General features: G+C 48.4%; 1 protein-coding gene across 1 annotated transcript in view; it reads left to right on the forward strand.

Moving 5' to 3' along the window:
• Positions 1–25,975, forward strand: part of LOC135827362 (uncharacterized) — a 52,757-nt gene that overhangs the window by 20,655 nt on the left and 6,127 nt on the right. Inside the window, exons 5-9 of the mRNA XM_065339870.1 lie at positions 545–771; positions 19,973–20,179; positions 21,558–22,658; positions 23,037–23,214; positions 23,546–23,606. Of these exons, the coding sequence (XP_065195942.1) occupies positions 545–771; positions 19,973–20,179; positions 21,558–22,658; positions 23,037–23,214; positions 23,546–23,606 (1,774 nt within the window). The remainder of the gene's footprint in view (positions 1–544; positions 772–19,972; positions 20,180–21,557; positions 22,659–23,036; positions 23,215–23,545; positions 23,607–25,975) is intronic.

Here is a 25,975-nt window from a genome sequence, read left to right on the forward strand (position 1 = left end):
TGTCCAAAATAAGCTATGTCCATACCAAAATTGTCTATGCCCGATAGAGCCCAAGATTTTCGGAAACATTCAGAGAACTCGCATCTATTTTCGCCATCTCCAGACTTTGCTCTCCAGAGATCTGATAATAGAATCAGCCTGGTCGGCATTAGCTGCTTCTTCTTCATTTGTCGCAGAAACAGCAGCGATAACTTCTGACTGGCCTGTGCAACCACTTCTCCAGTAGATTACCAAGGTTCTTAGCCCGAGACCGAACATATGGAGGTCAGGCATGGTTCCATCCTCACGAGTCACGAGATATATCTTCGAGGCCGCTCATAACACCCTAGTACGTACTATCGGTCGCCAATTCATTTGAAGTAGCATTAGCACAATTGCTTTAAAACACTCTTTTGACCAATTTTTTTAGCTTCATACTATGATATTGCGGAGAGCGTGTTGCTTAAAATCACCTTTCCTCAAATCTCCTCACCACAAATATATAATAATTATTTTTATAATTTTTTTTGTTTCGGTTTCCCATCTCTTGTTGTTCCAAATACAGACCAGCCGTTCAATGTCATGATCATTGCGACCTTCCGCGACGAGATCAAGAGAGAGGATCATGGAGAACTTGCTGCAAAGCTTGCCACAAGCTATAGTAGTGTCAAGGTGGAGTTTGGTGATAAACTCCACTTTCACGGACCCTTTGCTATCAATGCCACCGTCAATGACACAAGCTTCGACCGCCTGAGAGTAAAACTTTCTGTGGTTTGCACAGATATCCTGAGCGTAAGTAAAACTGTAAACCATGTTTCAATTACTACTAGTCTAGAAACTAGGGGATAGTAAAGGGATCAGGAAAGATAAAGTGTGGTAGGGAGAGTTATAGTTGGAAAGATGGAGAGAAAGAGGGAGAGGTATAAAGAGATAGATAATGAGAACGAGAAAGAGAAAGAGAAAAGAGCATGAGAGAAGAGAATGAGAGAAATAGAGGCAGAAAGAGAATGAGAGAAAGAGAGGCAGAAAGAGAAGAAGAGAAAGATGGAAAAATGATGGAGGGAAAGAGTTGGGGAGACAGAGAGTGAGATTGGGAGTTAAAGAGAGACGGAGATAGAACTGCAATGCACACCAGTGCATTAGACAGAGTTTATAGTCATTTATGGTGATCCGCACTTGCACCTCTCCCGTGAATTGTGAATTTGGTTATGAAAGAACTATTCAAACTGGAAAGCAAACTTATACGATGTTCCAAGAATGACCTTCACAAAATAATGTGCGGCATAGAAAGTGGCAAGCTGCAGGGATGGTGCCTGGAACATGGCCTGACACGAGGGAAAATATGGATCAGCGATTTTTGGTCCAAGACCACGTGGCTGTGAGTCTGATCTACTCAGCCACCAGGACAAGGTCCTAGGGGTCTGGTGATTTTTTTCTTTTCAGGCAGTTCACTTCCCCGACTCATCCTTTGAATTATCCAATTATCCATGATCACTCGGCCGAAGGCTAGAGATAGGCACCCATCGAGCTAGAATCCAGCAGCCAAAGGTGGGGCCATGCATCATATGGATATTAAATGATGGTAGGTAAACAACAAAGAGAAACACACAACCCTTTTCTAAATATCGATCATAGGAAACATGAGAGAGTTTGGAGGAAAATAGGACTGAAAGAACTCCGCCACCCACCCCAGAGCATTACAAAGCAAGGACCTTACGCAGGATAGCTGCCGAGCCAAAGAGAGCATTCTTTTGCCATTCAGATACAGAGCAGTAGCTGGTGATACCGATGGTGTCAAGGTATCCTGGCAACTGTTTGGAAACATGCCCAAAGCCCCAACTACTACAGGAACAATCTGAGTCTCAACTTGCCATAGGCGATGGATTTCGCAAGCAAGAAGTTGATACTTGGCACGTTTCTCAACTTCCTTTTCAGCAACGCGTAGATCACCAGGTACAGCAATGTCAATGATCAGGGCCTTCTTGGCAGATCCATCCACCAGAACAATATCAGGCCGTCGGTGCTTAGTGAAGCGATCGCACCGGATGGTGAAATCCCACAGAATCTTGATCTTCTTGTCCTGCGGAGAGATTTGGTATCTGAAGATTCTCTTTCTTCAGGCACATTATCCTCGGGTGCAGGATGCTCTTGTGGCATTGCATTGGTCTTGGTATGCTCAAGAAGTGTTTCTACCCGTGTCATGTGCAAACGTGCACTACTCGATGACTGGAAATACTCTGCCGCACTATTAGACTTCAGCGGTGCATTTGATACCATTGTCCGTGAGAAGGCGCTGGCGCGGTTTTCAGACTCTGGAGCTGCCACTGATGTCGTTGCCACTCTGATCTCGGACACGACGGTGAGAGTGAAGCTCAGTTCTCATTAAGGCAAAGCATTGGCTACAAATATCGGAGTAGTGCAAGGGATCCGCTCTCTCCCATCATATACAATGTGTATGCTGAGGGTGCCATGCGCCACCTTGATCCTATGCTATCGCACTTATCTTTTCCAGCACCAACCACCCAATATGCAAACGAAACAACAATCCATGACACGGAGAGGCGAGAAGTCGAGGAGATGGTGGAGAAATTAAGTGAAAAATTCAAATTACCTAATGTTAAATATGCAGAAAACACAATATATTACAGTAACTAAAGCCAACTCCTCTTGGCGATCTGTCAAGCTGCTTGACTCTTTGTTAGGGTCCGCAGAGGATATTCAGGCAAGAATAGGTGCTGCAAATAGAGCGTTCCGCTCGATTTCATGGAAGCGTCATAAACTGAGCTCCAGACTTTGTATGTTCTCTGCCCTCATTCTGCCTATCCTGTTGTATAACTGCGGGGACTGTGGGCAATGACACAGTAACTCAGTACTCGGCTGGATGCGTGTCACCGAAGAAAATTGCGGTACCTGCTTGGTGTTGTGTACCCTCACCACATGTCAATTGTTACGGTGTACTCCTCAACGCGACAAGACCCAGTCAGCACTACCTGTCGCAGACGTCGGCTGCTCTGGCTGGGCCATGTTGTTCGCGATGGGCCTAACTCAGCGTCCTACCAAGCAGTGGAGATGGCAATTAATACCCGGGACATCGAGAGCCCACGTTGCCGACCCCATCTCAGATGGATTGACAATATTAAAAAATTAATGATCTAAAGCACGCCGATATTGATAATTCTGACTGTTTTGAACTGGCTCTAGACAAGAAAAATGGCGGATGCTTGTGGAAAAATGTGCTGCGCTTGCGTAGTTGTTCTTACTGTGGTGTTTTATTGTTCATGGCATAATGCCTTTTGTTTGATAATCTCACATGCGGGAAAGTCGCAGTTGCAACAACATTCTATTTCACCATACTTTTATGGAGCTCTTCCCTTCATGAGGATAATGCACTTCCTCCATTACACAAAGATGTGCGCTGGTGGAGAGCGGTTGCACTTTTTGGTGCTCCGCTCTCTTGGTGCACATCGATAGCACAGAAAGTAATGGCAACCTTCTGTGCTTGTTTTACTCTTGCCGAAGACTGTGGTGTTGTGGGCGAGCGGTGCTCTGGTGTTTGTTTTGTTTCATGAAGAAAGTTTTGGGAGAGCCGGTCAACGAAACGGTCCACAAAGGAGTTGGAGGAAACCAACAAAAAAGGGACAGAAAACTCACGAGTGTATCAGTTTGGGACATGGAATGTTCGAACTCTGTGAGAGCTGGGCAAGCTAGATCTTTTGCTGAAGGAAATGGAACGACTCAAGCTGGATGTTCTTGGTCTGTGTGAAACGCGTTGGAGCGGAGAAGGCCATTTCGCCAGCGGTGACAAGTTGGTAATTTCAAGCGGCTCGCCGGACGGTGGATATGGCGGAGTGGCTGTCGTTCTGAGCGCAGCGGTGAAGAACAGCTTATTATCATATACTCCAGTATCAAATCGTCTCTTGGTGGTGCGCATACAGGCAACTCCTGTCCCTATTACCATCATTCAAGTGTACGCGCCGACCTCGTCATGCTCGGCAGAGGAAATAGATGATTTCTATGAAAAATTGCAAGCTGTCATGGACGCCATGAAGAGTCGTCAGGTATGTGTGTTCATGGGCGATTTCAACGCCAAGTTGGGAGTTGGGAGAGACTTTGAAAGCGGTGTTTGTGACTAAGGCCTTGGACAGCGCAATGAACGTGGGGGCATGCTGGCAGAGTTCTGTAGGATTAATGGCTTGGTCATTTGTAACACAGCTTTTCAGCATAATCTGCGCAGTCGCTACACATGGATATCTCCTGATGGTCGCACCCGTAATCTAATCGACTACTGATGATCAGCAAGTCATGGTTCTCAAGTGTGCTGGATTCCAGAGCTCGCCCTGGTGCTGAATGTGACACTGGTCACCATCTAGTTACAATGAAGTTACGCACCAAGCATTTCCGTAAGGTTCGCTGCAAGTCTGTGCGACCGTTCGACGTGGCGAGACTGCGGAATCCTGACGTTCCGGAAAAGTATTCAGTGGCGACTGAGAATCGTTTCAGCTTGCTGCAGGACCAGGAATACACACCAGATGAGTTGTGGGATCAGATTCAAGCGGGAGTTACGGAGGTTGCGGAGGAAGTAGTTGGGCGCAGAGGAAGGAAAAAGCCTCCCAAGCCCTGGATCAGTGAGAAGGTGATAGCTCTGGCAGAAAGAAAGCGTATAGCCAGATGCACTGGTAAGGACCAAGAATACAAGGATCTTAAACTAGAAGTGCGCCGAAGGATTCGCTGTGACAGGAGAAAGTGGTTAGAGGATAAATGTAAACACATTGTATCTTCTGGGAGGAACCATGATATCCGAGAGGTATTCAACACATTAAATCCATTAAAAAATCATCATTCCGGCCAAATCAAGCATGTATCAATGCTGCTGATGGCACGACCCTGACGGAGAAGGAAGATGTATTGCTGCGGTGGTGTGAATATGGGCAGCAGCTATTTGGCCAGCTGTCAGGAGATCAAGGGTGTTCGGCCTCGGCGGAGAATGGTGCGGAGGAGCTTCCATCGCCACTGATTACCCCTGAGCATGTGCCTCTCTTGGCTGAGCGAGCCATATTGTCCTTGAAGAAGAGGAAAGCCCCTGGACTTGATGGGATCGTGGCGGAACTGATTCAGCATGCATCCTCAGTTGTGTTCTATTCCTACATAAACTTTGTTTGGAGATTTGGAAAACAGGGAGATTGCCAAAAGCGTGGAAACGTCAAGAAATCGTCGTGCTACCCGAAGCTGGATCAGCTAAGGAGTGTTCCAACTATCGGACCATTGTTCTGATGTCACATGCAAGCAAGATCCTTCTGACAATTATCTTGAATCGTATGAAAGAGAAGATAGAGGCTGAGTTACCAGATGAGCAGACTGTTTTTCGAGCTGGTCGCAGTACTGTAGATATGCTCTGTGTTCTGCAAATCATTATCGAGAAATCTCTTGAATGGCAGAATCCTATTTTATCGATTGTCGTAAAGCCTTTGACACAGTTAACCACTTACATCTTTTCGGTTGCCTTTTGGATTTTGGTTTCCTTCGCCATATAGTTTGTTTGCTCCAGAATCTTTACACGGGGATGAGCGGAGTTATCAGATGGAATGGCTCGCATTCGCTAGAGTTTGCCATCAAGAATGGTGTTGGGCAGGGCTGTATTTTGTCCCCACATCTATTTAGCCTGTATACTGAGAGTATTATGCATGTTGCTGATGTGGACAGTATCGGTGTGAGCATCGGAGGACGCCAGCTGTCGAACCTACGATATGCAGATGACACGGGATTGTGTGCACATCCATCAGAAGTGTCTACCCTCGCCAATGCTGTTAATAACGCTGGAAGAAAGAAGGGCCTGGCAATGAATCTGTCCATAACCAAGATCATGCATATCGACCTGTACTGCTGGTGCAAACGATACTGCTTCAACGCCACTTGTGGTCGATGGAGAGAACGAATTGCAGAGGTGAGCAGTTTCAAGTATCTGGAATCCTGGAAGACAACAAAATGGTGATTGCAGCCTCGATATTCGGTCAAGAAGTGCCATGGCGAAAGAGCGGATGCTGCAGTTAGTTGACATCTGGAAAGACCACAACATCTCCAGACAACTGAAAATCCGGATAATGCATGCCCTTGTCTGGTCTGTCCTGCTGTATGGAGCTGAGAGTTGGACTCTCCGGAAGACAGATGAACGACGAATACAGGCAGCAGAAATGTGGTGCTACCGACGTCTGCTCAGAGTATCCTGGATGAGAAGCGCACAAATGAAAGTATCCTGGTGGAGTTGGGAGTACAGAGACAGCTGGCTAGCCAGGGTCAAGATACGCAAACTGACTATTTCGGGCACACATGCCGCCCATCTGCCTGCGACCTTGTACGTGACGTGATGTTTGTTGTCGTGGATGGTAAGAGAAAGCGTGGTCGTCCGAAGATTTCTTTTCTGACAATATCGTTTCGTGGACTGGTTTGTCTCTGCATGAGAATTGCCAGTTGGCATCTGACAGAGATGCCTGGCAGTCACACTGTGCATCTACTGCTTACACAGCTGCATAGTGTCGTTTATTATTTTTATTTTATTTCACTAGTATTATTTTTCGACAACGCAGAGGATGATGATGATGTTGTGTTTATTGTCTTCTGCTCATGGTCTCTTTTGTCGGCAATAGACAAACATTTCAGTAATCTATCCCCTCCATAGGGTAGCCGCAGTGCCGACTATTATTCTGACAGGCTGTTAAGCCTCCAAAAAGCAGTGGCGGGTTTAGGGGGGCGGGGGGGGGGGGGGCGGGGGGCACCCCCCCCTCAAAGTTTCGACATTGGTTTCGAAAAATAAAAGGCAGGGCACCCGGGGCTAGCTAGGCTAGGCTCGGGGGCGCGTTTGGCCTGAAACGATCGTCCAAAAGCGGTTGCACGCGTGGTTCGGTGCTCGAGCTGGTGACTAGTGTTGATTGTACACACTACAATCCAGAGTACTGTCTACTAATGGTCTACAGACTACAGTACAGACTACAGTACAGACTCGTACAGTCTACAGAGTGCAGTGAGCATGCACGGCTACAGAAACACAGTGACCTGACTGTGTACACTGTAACTGTACAGTGTGATGGCTGCTGGGACGCGCTCGACGCATCTTCAACGTAGAGTCTACGTACAAACATCGAAGAAAAGTCTTCGAATGCCGAGGGCTCGGGCGATCATCCTCGTTCGAATCGTGTTTTGGTTGACTCGAGGACTTTTCTTCGATGTCTCAGCGACATCCCCAAAGGCCAAGCTCTAGCCAGCAGAGCCTGGATTTTTTTGTAAAGCGTTCCTCTGCCGCTCCAACTCCTGCTGCGCTCCAACAGGAAACAGTGGGAGTGATGAAGTCGCTGTTGTTCCAGTTGAACTTTTACTTTCGGAGCGGACTGACACTTGACAGTCACACTCCGCCAGACGTGGAAGTACCTGTGGTCAGCGAGCAGCAATAACATGAAGAACAGCGCACAGTGACAAGTGGACATAGTACCGCTGCCTATGTAGAGGATGCTTTGAGCGGTGAGAAATTGTTGGATGATCTCCTAACAGTGAGAATGATCATTAATTTATAACGACTTGTGCAGGCAAATATATGCTGTTTATAATGAGCGCAAAATTGTGTTCGAAATTCTGAAACAGAATCTATAGCGGTAATTTTAGGTGGAAAGCAATTCCATAATTTGCCGATTTATGTAAGAAAAGGGAAGGTAAAAATTTCCCATGAGAGTTGAAAACAACGTTGTTCGGTCTGCGTTCACTACGAGAAATATTGATATGAAAAAGGGATAAGATATGAGGTTGAAAATGGATGATGAAAAAATATTGATATGAAAAAGGGATAAGATATGAGGTTGAAAATGGATATATTTGAAAAGAATTGTAATTTCAAGTTTACAATGTACAATGTAACTGCGTGTACAGAAATACTGCTCTAAGTGGTGTGTGAGATTTACGGCTTCTTGACACCGGTTTTCAAAATGGCTGACCTGGGACAGTAGCATGATGTCTACCCCCACCCCATCCCGGCCGCAACCCCCCCCCCCCTGCCAAATCCTGGACACGCCACTGAAAAGGGTGGAGTTCTTTCGAAAATCGGCACCAGAACACAACCCCAGACAGGCCGAGACGACACCGAAGTGCGAAATTGAGAAACTGTTTAAAAGATGCGTTGCTCGAAGAAGCCGGCCAGCCACTGCATGCCGTACCAGCACGATCTTGCACGTCCGCACACAGCCAAAATCAATGCACATGTGTTAGCAGCACAGGGAAAGAAAAGGGTTTGACATGCGGGTTGCCATTCAGCCGACTCAAAGTCCCAATCTCAACTTCGACGACTTGGTATTCTTCCACAGCCTGCAGGCAGATTGGTTCATTGTGACGAAGGAAACCAGAAATAAGCTTCTGCAAGCTGTGGAAACATGTTGGCATGAATACCCCGTTGCCAAGATGAGGAGCGTTTGCCTGTGTCTGTACGCCTCTTTCCATCACGGCATTCTGGAGAGTGGTAGAGACAGCAACTACCAGCGCCACTGTGGAGGTCGTCAAGCTCACAGTTCTGGAAAAGAACTTGGCGATCTTTATGATTAATTAGTGTCTTGGCAACTTGTAAAGGCTGCGGAACAAAAACGAAAGTCAGCAAGGATGCAGACTCGATGTTATCATGGAGTGAGTCGTCATCAGATTCAGAGGAAGAGTGAAGCTAGACTGCTTTGAAACGAGCTGTGTGACATCTGGAAATAACGAATCTCTCATATGCTCCTATGTTTTTCACTTTTCAAAGTATGTTTGTAGCCATAGAATGCTTTAGACTGAACTGTAAATATGCAATGAAGTTTTGCTTACGGAGGAAGTACGTCATTAGTGTATTTGGTTCGTTCTCAGTGACGTATTTAAACGTCATTAACGGTAGCAGGGTTAATCAGGTTTGTGCATAGAGAGTACTTAACCCTAGGACGGCCACCACTTTCAGTACTCCTAGAACGGTCAAACGGTGTCATTTGACACCTGCATACATTTCCATGTCTAAGAACTGTTTTCAGTGCTGGCTATCCCTAGCGGCATTTATGATGTACACAACACTTTAGGATTCACACAGACACTACTGTTGGCTATACGCAACTAAAAAACGATGTACGCGTAACGGCAATTGCGAAGGATGAACTCAATGACTGGCAAAACTTCAATTACTTGCATAGGAATGTCTTATAATCACAGAGCTACAATAACAAGCAATGTGTCAACGTCACTGGGCACATGGGGAACTGCTTTTCGGGATTATGTGCTTTGGCATAATCGGATTACTCGACCGTCACGATGAATGACACACAACAACAACTTTTCAAAAGCTCGCCAGGAGTAAGAAGCAAGTTTTGAAGCTCTGAGTGTCGTGACCACGTCCCCACCCTAGAAGCATATATGCACTGCTATTCTAACTAGTATTACCTATCTAGCATGGATGACTCCCCAACGCCAGGCAGCCCAAAGCCTGAGCCCCCAGAGCCACTGTGGAGGTCGATGTCGCCGGCCGAATTGAAGGCCAATACCGTAATATTTGTCGACGGCTTCGCAGGCCAGAAGATAGTAGAAATTGCGGACACCCTCATTGACCAGGGTTATGCTGACGTCGCCTCCGTCCAAATTACCGGATCAGCCTGTAAGGTAACGTTCTGCAGCCAATCTACAACTAAGTCCATTGCAGAACACGGTTTCTTTCTTGGCGAAACACATATTGCTGTCCGCCATTCTCTCTCCTTGCAAGTGCACATCTTTGACGTCCCGATTTGGATCTCCGATGCCGCCATCATACATGCACTCACAAAATACGGTACGGTGCAAGGCACCATTCGCCACGGCCGTACCCGCACAAAGTCGGGCACATTTGTCGGAACAGGCGTAAGCTTCGCAACTGTTCGCCTGAACAACGGCTGCAGGCAGGTGCCATCATTCGCGCGGACAGCCGAAGGCAATACCTTCCGCGTGAAGCATGAGGGCCAGGCGCCAACTTGCCGCCTCTGCAACTCAGAAAATCACCTTGCCGGCTCCTGCCCTAAATCGAACAAGCTACAAAACACACGGACCCGCACTTCAACCAACACGCGGCAGAACCAAAACGAAGACCCAGCACCAGATCCAACACTGGCGACAGCCCTGCCAGGCCAGGCCAGCTTACCGTACGCACAGGCAGGGACCCTGGCCCCTGCCAGCACACTCGTACAGGAAATCACCGAAACAAGCAACACACAGACCCAAAACGACGATCCAGCACCAGATCCGACAGCCTCCACAGGCCAGGTCAGCTTACTGTACGCACAGGTAGCGTCCCCTGTGACCTCTGCCTGCTCACTCGCACAGGAAGTCCCTGAACACAGCCAGCCCAGCAAAAGTGCAGACAAGCACGGACACACTGCCAGTGCCTCTGATGAGCACCAAACTCGTACTCGTAGAACTAGTACAGATATCGATCGAGCCGACGAGAGCGCAGTCCGCGCACTATCACCCAGCGCAAGCATGTACTGCCACTCGCCAGGCTCACCTCGCACGGCAGCGGAAGACGACAGCAACAACGAGAGCCTATTTGAGGAAGATGGAAATCGCGCCGAACAACTCCTGCAGAAGCTCAATGCAGCGGAGGAAGAATGGAAACTCGACACCGGACGTCGCAGACGCAGACGCCACCAGCTAGAGCAGACGCCCCCAGGCGCACAACAGCCACATGCCTCTAAAAAACAAAAACAAAATAAGCTAGCTGACCAGAGTCCTACAGGAGTCACCATGGACCACGCCTGAACTGGAACCAGCATCAACACCAGGTCCCACCAGTGAAAAAAAAAATTATGAAAAACGGAAATGAACAAAATAGCATCTCTTTCTTCTCCTTCAACGCTCGCAGTCTCTACCCCAAAATGGACGAACTGTCAGCAATAGCATCGTCAACAACGCCACCTTATGATGTCATTGCTGTCTCTGAAACATGGTGTACCCAGCACGACCCAGACTCCCTGTTTGCCCTCAGTGGTTACACACTACATCGTGCAGACCGCCCAGACCGCCAAGGTGGAGGAGTGAGTCTCTACGTGAACGACACTATACCTCATTAACTCGTCCCTACAACAACCACAGACAGCTTTGTCCTCTTATCGCTGAAACTGTCAGCCAACAACAGCACCATCAACGCAACATGCGTCTACCGACCACCCCGTTGCGACCATCGGCTATTCTGCCAGCACCTTGAGGAACTGATACGAGCCATACCAACAACAACGCAAAAGATTATCCTCGGTGATTTTAATGCAAAGAACGCCGCTTGGTGCCACTCTGACATGACAGATGCTGTTGGCGAGGATCTAGCAGTGCGGTTCCAAACTTACTCTCTACACCAACATGTCACATTCCCCACTCTTGTGCAGAATGGGCACCCTAAATCCTGCCTAGATCTCGTCGTCACGGATGTATACAGTGACTATGTCCTTATCTCTAGTCTCCCGCAGATCGGCAACTCGGACCACCTATCCATCAGGGGTTTAATCAAGCCAGTCGCTGCACCCCCTCGAGCCGTACCACCTCCCACCCATAACACCACCCATTGGAAATGGTCAAACCCAAGCATCAGCAGTCTGAAAGCCGAAATTGAACGCACACAACTGCTACCGGAAGGTGACACCCTGAACACTACCAACATAGACAACCTGTGGCACTCATGGAAGGACAAAGTCCTCACTTGCGCCCGCAAACACTGTGCAGTACCTCACTCCCCGAGGCATACTAGCCACCCCGCAAAGCCATGGCTGAACCCAGAGCTCACTAACGCCATCAGAGAAAAACACCGGCTCTACCGTGCCTACTTGCGCACCCGGACGCCCTGCAACTGGACAGTATACACCACCCAACGCAACAAAGTTACTCACCTTCTCCGAATCGCTAAGTCTACATATGTCAGTAATGGCACTGGGACGAGCCACTCCACACCAAACCTACACAAACGGTTGCGCGGCCTCCAGTCCTCACAACGACCTACTCTGCCAGACATGCTCTCCCAGGGCCAGACTCTCTCAACCCCCGCTGAAAAAGCAACCGCCCTGAACGCTTTCTTCATCTCGCAGAGCCAACAGTCCAGTCACAGGGTGCCACGAGGAACTCCCATCCATTCATTCCCCACGCCCAATACACCTGGCCTCACTACACTTGAAACAACAGCCCAAGAGGTCTCAAAGTTACTGTCTAACCTGGACCCGTCAAAGAGCCCGGGCTGTGATGGCATACCAACCCGCCTACTGAAAGAGGCAGCCAGTTCACTTGCGCCGTCCCTAGCAACCCTTTTTAACATCTCCTTCGAACGTTGCACTTTCCCGCAAGAGTGGAGGGACGCAACAGTCACCCCCATCCACAAGAAGGGCAGCAAAACCGAACCCTCCAAATATCGACCGATATCGCTACTCAGCGTGACGTCGAAAGTACAAGAGAGGATAGTTGCTGACCGCATCTCGAAGCACATCCAACCTCACCTCCCAACGGCCAATCAGTCTTTCGGCCAAACGATGGCACCACACAGCAGCTATCTCGGTTAATCCATCAGATCACCGAGAAAAGAGACGCCGGGCAAACACTAATTGTTTGCTTCTTCGACCTATCTAAGGCGTTTGACCGGGTGTGGCACCAAGGACTGCTTGCAAAATTGGCCCACCTCGGACTCGATGGCAAATGCCTCCAGTGGCTTGCCTCTTATCTCACCAACAGACGACAACGTGTGCAAGTGGAGAGCAGCAAATCAACCTGGCTAAACATTCCAGCGGGGGTCCCCCAAGGCTCCGTCTTGGGGCCGCTTTTGTTCACGGCCTACACAGTTGATCTGCCAACCGCCTGCATAAATGCCAACACTGATTGCAGCCAGTTTGCCGACGACACTGCCATCATTGCCGCTCACGAGAATTTTCTAGCCGCAGAAGAGAACCTCCAGTCAGCTGTGACAATCGCGGCACAGTGGCTGAAGGATTGGCATATCCTGGTCAACGAAAGTAAGACCACTGTCATCCACTTTCACCACACCAACCGGTCACCTCCCAGACCACCATCAATCACACTCAACGATACCAACCTCACTGTGGCCCCAAGGCATCGTCACCTTGGCCTCCTCCTACAGCAGAATCTATGCTGGAACTCGCATGTTGACTACATCACTAAAGCGACCAGGAAGATGTTCCTTCTCCTGCGACTACGTAATTCCTTAAACACTTCTGCTCTCTCCTCCATCTATCTAACCTACATCCGCCCTATTCTTGAGTATGCTTGCACTGTCCTCTCACCCCTCCCCGCAACCCTGAACGACCGGCTTGAGCGCATCCAACGGCGCGCTGCTCGCCTCTGTTTGCATCTCCCCCTCTTTGAACACAGAACCCACTCCGTGCTGCTGCACCGACTCAAATGGCCATCACTCAGCAGCTGCCGTACCCTCTCCCATATCCTTCTTGCACATAGCCTGCATCATAGATATGCGTCACCACACCTTCTTGCAATTCACCTACCCCGAATACAACCCATTCGCTTGCTCAGGTTCCCCGGAACCTTTGAGCTACCCACAACACGTACAAACCGGCTAAGAGACTCCCCCATCTATGCTCCTCTTGATCTCTTTAATAACATCCCACCCAGCATCCGGCAAATCAACCCCAGACGAGATTTCAAAGCAAACATCCTACCACTTGTCATCTCTTCCGTATGTACTTGCTCACAATGCTCAGCACATCTATAGCTCCATTGCGCCCAACCTACGTGATTAACTCCCAATTAGTATTGCCATCGCTACTGCCTCAGCAAGCAGCTAAACTTTGATCTCTCTGTATCTGATCCCCGTGCCTGTAATTATTTTTCTCTTATTGGCCACAGGCCATCGTGAGAATAAAAGAATTCAAACAGTACCAAGTACAAACATGGACTGACTATGAGCATCTTTTTTTTCACCAAGCTGACACATATGCTGCTAGACATGGTTTCAAGATTAGGCTAGTAACGACTGCATTTTAGACTCTTTCAAAGAGGTATACCCTTCTCTTCTCCTTAGCTGGCACTTGGAAACCAGATGCCATGACTATCTACAAGCTTATTGACCAGTGCAGGAATGAGCATTTCTGGATGTGCATGAACTAGCAAAGTTCTGGGATATTGTGAAGGCGTTGATGTCTGTCACATCTATTCATTTATGTAACCGCATTGCAGGGGACATCTTCTGGAATAGTCTTTGTTGAGTAGATCCACCACATTCGATCGAAACGGTCAAGGACATATCTCGTGTAACAGTCCAACTACCTTCAGTAGTCATTCTTGGAATAAGCAATGATCCTTGCTATAATGCATTCTTATATACATGAACAAGCAATGATGGACATAACACCTAACAGCAGCAGCGTGATAATAGCAGGTGATAAGTGTATCCTATTCCTAGTGTTAGTAGTAACAGTGAATCTGTTACACCATTCCCCCTCTCAACTGTCAGAACAGTACCAATTCGAAGGAACAGTTATGGTAACTAATGATCATGCATGGATATGTGGAATGCATGGTAGCCGAAAACAACACTGATGAACTCAAGATCCAGTGCATGTCCTCTGCAAATAACGCCTGGCTGGCAGGGAAGCACTATCCTAATCATGCAGAATGCTACATTTCTATTGCAACACGTAGAAACTAGCAATACAACTGTGGTTGCCAATTAAATAGCAATTTTATGAAAAACGGTCCAGGTAGGTTTTCAGCGGTATAATAGCGTTTCCTGCTTCATCCATCAAGTATTCCTCCGGCTCCCAGGTGGCATCTCGGTAGCCCTTCCATTTCACTAGGTACTGCGTGCGCCGTCCTCTCTTCTTGTGCGACAACACCTTTTCGACAATGTACCGCGTATGGCCATCCGCATCGGTTAGGGGTGGAGGTGCCGGCTGAGTACGGCCCGGTATCTCATTGCCATGGTACAGCTTGAGGGCAGCAATATTGAACACTGGATGGGCCCGAGTGATTCTTGGAAGAGCTAATCTGTACGCATTCGGGGCCACTTTCTTCTGCACCTTGAACGGCCCATACCACTTGAGCCTTAATTTGTGTGAAGGCCTGTCTCGTTCCTCGGGCGTCAGCAGGAAGTCCCTGAAGACCAACACCTCATCCCCCTCCTTCAGGGCGTCCTCCACCCGTCCTCGATCCGCATACAATGATTGCCGGGCCTGCGCCGCCACGATGGCATCCTGGGCCTCACGTAGTGCCTCTACGCGGCCATCAGGCAATCATGATTCTGTTTGAGCAGTTGCAGCCGTACCGGACTGCGAGGAATGCAGAGGCGAGCATCGCCCGATGTTACTAGGTACAGCCGCCGGTCCACACTGTTCCAGACGTATCGCTCATGCATGGCGTCTTCGCTGCAAGCCATCAAGCGCTTGATTACTGGCGAAAGCTCTGGGTCACTATCATACCCTGCTGAGATCTGATTCGCAATTCCTTGATTCACATCCAGAGAGAACTCGATTCCATTCAGTTCCAAGTCTGGTCGACGTGACAACGGGTCTGCTATGTTACACTTCCCTGGCTTGTGATGTACCGTGTAGTCATAGTCGGCCAGGAATTCAATCCATCGAGCCTCTCTCTTGGTTAAGTTTGGTTTGGTCCTGAGGTAGACAACTCCCATGTTGTCGGTGTAGAGTTGAAAGTGGCGAAATAGGTAGACTCGCCAGCACTGCAGGGCGTACACTACAGCCAAAGTTTCTCGCTCGGCGGCCGTGTAATTCCGTTCGGCAGAAGACAGCTTTCGGCTCACGTAAGCCACAGGATGCCAGGACTGGTCCTCTGCTTGCTGCGTTAAGACTCCTGCCACAGCAAAGTCACTTGCGTCAGTCTCAACGCGGAAATCCTGACTGACGTTTGCTAGTCGCAACACTGGTGCATCCAGCAGAGCAGACTTCAATCGCTCAAATGCCTCCTGTCGAGTCTGATTCCACTCAAAGCGCACATGTTTCCCTGTCAGTTCCTCCAGGGGTTTGGAGATGGCCGAGAAATGGTTAATGAACCTTCGAAAGTAATTAGCGAATCCCAGAAACTGTCTTACGTGCGTGACCGTCGTCGGGACAGGCCAGTTATGCACGGCCTTGATCTTCTCTGGATCTGGAGAAATGCATTGGCCGTCTATCCGGTGCCCAAGAAACAGAACGTCTGTCCGGCCGAATTCACATTTAGACGGTTTGCAATATAGCTCATTCCTCCTGAGGGCGTTTAAGATGGTTCTGACATGATCGAGGTGCTCCTCCCATGATTTGCTGAATATGAGGATATCGTCTAGAAACACCACAACGAATTTACGCAGGTATGGCTGGAGGACACTGTTCATCAAGGTTTGGAATGTTGCCGGGGCATTTGTTAGGCCGAAACCCATCACTGTGAACTGAAAGTGACCGAATGGGGTATTTATTGCTGTCTTCGGAATATCTGTTTCTTCTATTCGAATCTGATTGTAACCGGACCTCAGATCTAGCTTGGTGAAATACGCACTGCCTTGGACGGTATCAAAGAGGTCGTCAATATTCGGTAGGCATGCCTTGTTCTTAATGGTTATGCGGTTTAGCTCACGCCAGTCGCATACCATTCGAAGTGCTCCATCCGCTTTCTTTACGAAGAACACAGGGGCTCCGTATGGGGATTTGCTGGGCTGGATGAATCCTCTACGGAGCTGGTCGGTGAGCTGAGCTTGAAGCTCATCCATCTCTGGTTTTGGTAAACGATATGCTGCACGAGATGGCGGTTTAGCTCCTTCTTCCGTTTTTATCTCGTGATCTGCGCCTCTTCTGGGTGGCAGCTTGTTTGGAAGCTCATCGGGAAAGACGTCCCCGAACTCCTTCAGCAGGTCCTTGAAATCCTTCTGATCCTCCCTACCCGGACTATCCACCGTCTGTGGCTCGTCCGGATCTGCTGTCACATACGCTAGGATTCCTTCTGCGCCACCTCTCATTGCATGCCTAGCCTGCTTCCCTGAGATGAGGAACGTCTCGATCGGTGGGTTGGATTTGTCCGTGCCATCACTTTCACTCGGTTGACAAATGATGGATCCACCCTCCAGCTTGATTTCATTGGTACGAAAATTGATCTGTGGGTTCGTCCGGGTCAGCTATGGTTTGCCGAGGATCACGTCATACCGCGTCATCGGGAATACTAGGAACTGTTGGTGCTCGCTAAAGTCGCCGACTACGGTCTTCAAGCTGTCCGTTTTCGTAATAGGCTGTGAGCGGACCGATCCATCAGCAAGTGTGACGTTCAGGACGTATGGTAACGCGACGTCCATTTATCTTGCCCTGGACGCGCATTAGGTCGTGTTCGTTGTCGGCGGAAATGCTCCCTGTGCTGGCGGTTACTTCATTAGGCCGGCCAACAGTATCAGGTGACGAATGCTTGACAGGCGAGGCTTGAATTTTGGTCTCCTCGAGGCGTGGTTCCTCATTTGCTAAGAGGCTGAATTTGTTCTGAACTTTGATTCGTGGCCTATTCCTGGGTGCTCTCGTGTTCGCCAGTAGTCGCACTCCCTTCCTTACTGGCGTCCATCGTTTAAAGAAGGCTTGCTTGTGGCGTTCCTCCCTCCTTCTGGACAGAATCTGGCAATATGGCCGGGTTTCCTGCAGGTGAAACACAGCCTTGAACGACCCTCTGGCTCCCTGGTTTCTCTCCCACCGGATGGTGTTGGTTGGCTTGACCAGGGTCCAGGCTGGCGCCTCTGATGCCCTGGTGCGCGCACTGCCTTGGCGTAGCTTGCTTGGGCTAGCCGCATCGACTGGTCTGCTGAGACCGCAGCTCGTATGGCTTGGGCCAAATGTTGCGGATGCTCCCTAAGTACCTCGCCGCTTAGGCCCTGAGCCAGCCCACTCGTGAACAAGATAGCTCTGGAGTGGTCATCAAGCTCGGGAACTTGTAAGCTCAGCCGCGAAAATTTGTTGGTGTATTCGTCAAGAGTCTCATCTTGGTGAAGAGCGAATAAGTCGATGCGCGCCTGTTCCCTGTCATAAACCGGGCCGTACACTTCTCCCAGCTTGCTCTTCAGGTCTGGCCAGTCGGAAAACAGCGTGTTTGGCTCCTGAGAGGCGATAAACCAAAGACGAGCGTTGCCCTCCAGAAAACTCGCCGCGTAGCTCAAGCGCTTCTCCGCGTTGTCCAGCTGCAGGGACTTCATGGCGAGTTCGATGGCGAAGGCCCACTCCTTGAACTCTCTTGTATCTCCACGAAACACAGGCGGAGACTTAACATGGCGCATGCGTGGCCTCTCTCCGCTGGGAGCTTGAGCACGTCTTGGCGTTTGATCTGATCCATCGCACTGACCGAGTGCGATAAGGTGATTCAGACGCTTCTGAATCTCGAATATACCGTAGGGGACTAATGCGGCCACTGCGCATAGCCCGAACACGACGAAAAGAAAAACCATCCTCTTGCTACCAGTGTAACAGTCCAACTAACTTCAGTAGTCATTCTTGGAATAAGCAATGATCCTTGCCATAATGCATTCTTATATACATGAACAAGCAATGATGGACATAACACCTAACAGCAGCAGCGTGATAATAGCAGGTGATAAGTGTATCCTATTCCTAGTGTTAGTAGTAACAGTGAATCTGTTACATCTCGTCTTTTGCTAGAATTGGACGATGTGGGGCTTCCTACGCTCACCATGTAAAACATATGGCTCTAGGTGGTCTACACTAGGCGGACCATTGATAATTCTTGCTACTTCTACCTTCTACGTCTACCGTCTTTGCATCCTACAATGTAATCTTGAAAAACAAAATTCAATCCGCTATTATTGGCAATGAGGTTAGATGGTAGTTCACTTCAATTTACCAAAGTGGTTCATACTGCAACTCTTTCTTCTCCAACAGTTTCTTGACCAGTAATGATGATGATGAAATTATTAGTTCTTACTTAGCAATCACCTTCTGCAGCAGCCGGGGCCTCTAAAGAGAGAGAAGGCATCCCAGCGGCTGCCTACCGTTTAGCCTGAAGAGGGGGAGGAAGAGGTTTGGTTCAAGAGCCTTATTAGCTCGTCAAGTTGTTAGAAGGATTATCTGCACAGCACCATCCTTGCGATAATGCGGTGTACCATCTCCAGGTTGCAGAGTTGCAATTCCTCTTCCTCAACACTATCCATTTCGGGGTCTCCACCACTCCTGCAACTGTTTCTGACAATTCCTTGTCTGGACTATCCCACAATCTTCGTCCGCTCTCTGGAGGCTCGTAAACATCAATACATTCTGAATCCACAGGTACTCAGGTGTGTGACCGTACGATTCACCCTCAATGACAGACCAGATTCACCATTGCCAATGGTCACTACACTTGAACAGCCATCAAATGAAGATAAAGTAGGAAATTTCGCTTTCATGATCATCGGATTCATGCATGGTAATAGGCTACATCCGTTCTAGTATTTCCTTGGCCGTCAGACCGCGATGGCTCCTCTGGGGCAATTTACAGGAAAATGAAAGGGAATGAGCAGTATCAAGGACATTAGCTGAGGAGTGTTTGTTTAATCTGTGCACTAATGGTTACCCGCCACAAATTCGCGATTCTCGCCCGACGGTTGGATGTTGATCATATATTTTGTCCTGTATTCAGCAATTTTCCTGCACATGTACCTTTCTTTTGTCTGGTTGGCATACAAGCAACTCGATATGGCCGACACCTTCGAAATGTGTTCATATTGTTTCCATCTAACTGCAATAATGGCTTTTTATAGTGCAGGTGTCAAATGACACTGGTTGGCCGTTCTAGGTATATGTACACGTACTCGCCATTATGGTACCTCATCAATTACAAATCAAAGGTTTATGGCAGACGAAAGAGGAAGCAAAATTAGGAATAGTTACAAGATTTGAGCTTATTCTGATTAGCCATATTTCGGTAATTCCATAAGTTTGACTCGCGCGGTGTCAAATGACACCATTGGCTGTTCTAGGGTTAAAATTAATTAACCCACTGTGTTGATGTTCATGTTCAGAAATCTTGCAAGCAACCCAAAGTGCTCGGGCAGGCAGAGGAAGTACTGGCACAACTGCACGACAACATCCGTGAGCCATTCTCAACAAGTCGGCAGTTCTCTCGACAGCTTTGTGCTGCTAGCAACGTAGAGTATGATGACGATGAAGATAGCATCAACACCGCACAAATCCGTCGATATCGCAAGATCCTCAATGCGTATGGTCTGGTATGTACATACTCTGCAGATAGAGTAATTTCAATTTACTTGCAGTAGATGTATTTCATGTTATGATGTATGTCATCTACGTCATATACATTTCTAAGGGATCGTCGCAAAAGTGTTTTATCGTCCCTGAAATGAACATCGCTCATTTCTTACTCGCACACCCTCCAGTCCCTATGAAACAAACACAGCTTGCTATGCTGGATGATGAAAATTGCATGCATGTATATGTAGTCATGTACATATGTAAAGTATCGGTCGACTTGTGATTTTTTTTCCCGATTTATTGGAAACTGCCACCCTACCTTTTTGGTGTCTCCCTCACATAGTAGACATTCAGCCAGGTTTATAAAATTTGCACCGGTATGCCATGGCAAAATATGTGGAGAAGCAAATCCCAAACCCAGAATGAGATTTTTGAGATTTAAAGTGGGTTTTTGATCCTCAATTCAGCCCAGATCGAGCTTTCAAAAGCCAGCGAGACAGTTTCCGAGGAATTGACTGTAGTGTTGGTCGACTTGCGATTTTTGCCCCCCCCCCCCCCCTCCACCCCTCCAACGAATGATGCTTGTCTCAGGGACAACAAAAAACGTTTGCAACGACCCCTAAACTAGATTTGTTCTTATTCGTTGGTTTGAGGGAAAGATGCAACCGGTTTGATTTGTTCCTACTTCTTTTACAGCCCATATCTAGAACATTACGATGCCCATCCTGCAATTAGCTGTAGTTTATGATCTATTAATTTGTGCTAGACCAGCTATACACCGATACTAGTAAGTGTAAGGCTGCTGGAAACTTCAAGGTGAAGTAAAAATTGTGGGAAAGATTTAGTGTGTTGCTGTGCACAAATTGCTTAGCTGGGGCTTGACAGGGGACATCACCAACAGATTGCTGGCTTTAGGCTGAAAAAGAAATCATTGACAACGGGTGCATTGTGCTTTACACCTTTGTGGATTGATCTTCAACAGTGAGTTTCTTTGAAGGTGTGCGGCATAGTCCTGCTTTGGCTGGCACCAGAGGGTTGTATCTGTGTCCATGAGAGGATACGACACTGATTTCCGCGCAACTCAAGCCAGGGCATCTGTACCCGTTTCCCTTACTTCCATTTCTTTAAAACTTAGGAGGGTTCATTTAATTTAACAGTTTCTCATTGCCACTCAATGTGGGGTCTGGCAAAGTGTGCTGTCATGACGCGTCGAGGATTGCCTGGGTGACTTGCTTTGTTTTGTATTATTTTGGAGGTATTTGGCCTTTTTAATATCCTGTCTGCGCATGCGTGTGGAATGTGTGTGTATCCATGTTTTGGCATATATCGTGCGTCGGCTTACAATTATGTTTGTTGCTGTGTGTATGGGTTTGCATGTCGTGTTTTTGTTTCTAGATTGTTTCTTTCTCATCACCTGAGCTGGACGACATCATTGTTAACCGACCCAACTGGTTGCTCTCCACGGTCATTGGTCTGATATTTGCACCACCTGGGCTTGACGATGAAGTTATGCTCCACTTCAAAGATGGTGTTGCAAAGGTCCAGGAAGTCCTTGACAAGCTTAACAGCTGCGAGGGAGCAGATCGCCAAGGCCCTCTGCTGCTGCAGATGGTAATACAACTAGGTGTGTTGCTGCAGGAGAAAGAAAGGATCCTGGCACCTAGCCGTCTTCCGACCGCTGACAACTGCCTCGGCTCACTGGCCAAGAAAGATTCATCATCTCGGTCGGCGTGCGCAGGAGTCTCTTTCACGACTCAGCACTGCTTCTCCACTGCTCTTGTTATCCGGCTACAGACAGAGCTGTACGCCTATTTCCACGAGCTTCACGGCATTCCTGCTGAGCTCTGGAAGAATCTGGTGGTAGTGGCTCCAGTCCATTCTACAGCCCGTGGTTGCATCTCCGTCACGGACAGCCTGCGCCAAGCTGTCGCTGTTGTCCATGCGCCCGTAGAAGATACGCTAGACGGCTATTGTCTGCTGGCTCTGTTGCGCAAGGTGTTTGGTGACCTGGCAGCACAGTATAGCCCGGGTACTAGCTATTCCACAAGCATCATCAGCTCTGCTTCCATTCGTCAGCACCTCCACGAGCCAAGCGACAAGTTTGATTTCGCTGTGTACGATGCAGAGGAAGTCCGATCATCCGTAGCAACAAAGGTTCATCTCTCCACTAGCCAACGTTACGTTGATCGTGCCTCGCTTCTTCTCGAATGGCCGGTCAACCATGCCTCACTGCTCTCTGCACAGTCCTTTGAGTCCATCCGAGAAAGCCTTGGTGAGTCCGACCTGCCTGCGCTAGACACCTGCCTGGGCCTTACATCATCATCTTCATCACGTGAGCACAGTAATCATCTACACGCTGCAGCAGCATCGGTCCACAGCTGGGCAGTTACCGACTACCATCACACCTCGACCAAGCTTCACCAGCTGCTAGTGAAATCACCGAACGCCCAGCGCTTTGCAAAGATCTGCAAGGTGCTACGGCAGCATGAAGAACTGGTGAGTGTGATGGCCTGTTGCGCACGCCCCTCTCTCTCAGTCTCTCTCTCCCTCTCCCTCTCTCTCTCTCTCTCTCTCTCTCTCTCTTTCTCTCTCTCTCTCTCTGCCCCCCCCCTCTCTCTCTCTCCTCTCTCTCAGTCTCTCTCTACTTCTCCCCCTCTCTGCCTATGTGTCTCTGTTGATGTATGCAAGTTGTTCTATCATTTTACTCAACAAAACATCTGTCACCTACCATTACCCAATGCACAATGTATTCTCGGCTGTGTACCTCTCATTGATTTCACTCTCAGTGGTGTGGATGATATTGACACTAGCTGATGTTGATATCAGAGCCATGTTTATTGCTTGTTTGTATATTTGTTACTCTCCACACTGCAGCTGACCACCGATTTCCCGGACATATTCCGGAAGCGTAGGGTGCAAGCCGTCCAGCCGGTCTCTGCCAGAGCTATTTCCTCGACTGTTCAATCAGACTCCGCGGAGAGCGTTCCTTCGAACAGCCAGTCACACTCTGATCAAGCCAGTCAGTCCACTGCTGCTCGGCAAGATGATGCTGGTAAAGTTGAATGTGCTCAATACAGCATGTGTGCTCCCTGTATGCTAGTGTTAGTTTACTTGTGTGCAAATGTCTACTTCACACTATCTTGCAACACAACTTGATCTATGGGCTTGCTCAGGTCTCAAAGAGAACTTCAGTTTGCATGGGATTCTATGCGAAAAAAAAAAAATGAATTATTTTCTCTGTGGATAATGAACACATGACTGGTTAGGTATGTGTTATGCTAACCTTGATGATTTGATACCCATTCCTATAATCGAATACTTCTGCACAGAGACAGGGATAGTTTTAAAATCTGTTTTCTGTTCTTTCCTGTTGAATGTATCAGGCCATGCTGAGCATCACGCTGCTGATGGCAGCTGTGGAATTTTCCTATCCACTTCACCACTGTAAGTTCTACGCATGCATTACTCAACAATGAAGTATAGAACCGTTGAATCAGTCCTGTGTAAAGTTCAGTGAAATGTACTGCACCATTTCCAACATAATGAGTCAGGCCGGCCCAGTGACTGAGTTCTCAGACCATGATTGTGCAATGATAGCTATATGTATCATGATCAAGTCCTGACTTGAAGAGAATTGTTTCAACTGTGCTGTACACCACAGTGAGTTGGGAACACGAGGTGTGGAAAACAGGGCAACATTGATGCAGAAATTGGGTTTTCACCTTTGCCCATATACTGAAATTGGTGGATCTCAATTTTCCTCTCCATCCGTAAAAAAGCGGCATCTGACGCCTTTGCATGTGGTCATTTCATGTAGTCTTTTCATGTGTTATTTTCATGTGGCGGTGTCGTCATCCCTAGAAACCAGAAAGGTCTTATTGAGCTGTGTAGTTCCCAGATCCTATTTAAAACACCCTTCCCTATTTTGAAGTACATAAGCAGAAGAAAGTAAAGATCGCAGATACGCAACCAAACCGGCTGTGCAATTGTGTTGAGAAACACAACCAGTTTAGGAAGTTTTGCTTGTACAAGGCCACCACCATGCCTGATATACCAGGGTGGCAGATGTAGCACGTGACAGCGAGGGTAACTTAGTATCACAAGCAATGCCTGACAAGGTGCAAAACCTCGTTAGCTGCATCTATGTTACCCTCACTATGAACACAGTGTAGTGAGTAGCCAGTTAACAGTGGTTGTCAGAGCAGTTAACTGCATGTAAAGTGCTTTACGCTTGCATCACAGCATTTGTTAACAATGTACACGCTCACTGGTGTCAGCACTGGTCTTGAACTCAGAACCTTGCGATTCGCAGGCAAGCCCACAACCACTCGGCCAAAGTACTGGTCAGTAGGCAGTGGCAATAATTTCCCTACACTGCTTGCTTAATGATATGACCACTTTTTCGTCCGACCACGTTTTTTTGAAGGCCCTGCAAGGCTGCACGGCCTACACCAGGGAGTCGTAGGGGGTCGTACGACTTCCTGGCTTGCACCAGGGAGCCCTACGCGTAACACATGCGAGTGTACGTGCATATAGGGCTACCGGTATGGCCTACGACCATGTACACTGTGTGATGCACATCCACGGACGCTTTTCGCTTTCACGCCTTCGCTGATCCGCTGCTTTTTGTGTTCCACTTTTTCCAAAGAATTCTCGTAGTTGTGTGTCTTTTTCCTCTCTGATTGCTGCTTGTGTGGACACCATGGAGGCTCATCAGCCTCGGAACATTGCTTTTCCAAAGCGAAGTTTCGGGCGAACATCGATCGTTGAGCGTCCGTTTCAACCAGCTTGGTTCGATAAGTTCAACTGGTTGCACTACGACGAGTCGACGGATTCTGTGACCTGCCATTTGTGTTCCTTTGCTGATCAGCAAGGGAATCTGAAAGCGCCATCGAAGGACTCGGCCTTCATTTCTAAGGCCTTCAAGAATTGGAAAGATGCCACGGAGGAGTTCCGCCGGCACGAAAAGTCGCTGTGTCATATCGGCGCTGTCCAGGAGATGCTTGTGCTACCGCAGACTGTCCAGGACTTTGGTGAGGCGCTAAGTCTAGCCCATGCCAAGGAGAAAGCCCTGAATCGGCGAATGTTTGTCAGAATCCTACAGAACATGAAGTTTTTGGGTCGCCAAGGTCTTCCCTTGCGTGGCCACGACGATGCAGAGTCGAACTTTATGCAACTGCTGCAACTACAGAAGCTACATACTCCCGAGTTGCGTGCTTGGCTGGAGCGACGAGGGGATAAGTACTGCTCCCCCGAAATCCAGAACGAAATCCTTCAGCTAATGTCGCATAGCATACTCCGGAATGTGGCCAAGTCCATCCATACTGCTGAGGTGTTCAGCGTAATGGCCGATGAGTGCGCAGACGTATCTAACAAGGAACAGCTGGCGTTGTGCTTCCGGTGGGTTGACCAGAAGTTGGAAGATCATGAAGATTTCGTTGGTTTGTGCCAGATTGACAACATATCTGCAGATACGATCGTTGCGGCTATCCGGGACTGCATGCTGCGACTCAACCTCCAACTCAACCGTTGCCGAGGCCAATGCTACGACGGTGCCTCAAATATGGCTGGCCACAGATCTGGTGTCGCGAAGCAGTTGGGAGATGAAGAGCCAAGGGCTCTTTTTGTGCACTGCTACGGGCACTCTCTGAACCTGGCAATGTGCGACACCATCAAGACGACTGTGCTGACCAGAGATTCCCTCGATGTCACCAGCGAGATCAGCAAGTTAATTAAGTACTCGCAAAAACGGAATGCCCGATTTGACGTCCTGAAGGGTGAGATCTCGCCCGACACACCAGGATTCCGTGTGC

Source organism: Sycon ciliatum, chromosome 11 (genome assembly GCF_964019385.1).
Source record: "Sycon ciliatum chromosome 11, ocSycCili1.1, whole genome shotgun sequence".
NCBI classification, from domain to species: domain Eukaryota; kingdom Metazoa; phylum Porifera; class Calcarea; order Leucosolenida; family Sycettidae; genus Sycon; species Sycon ciliatum.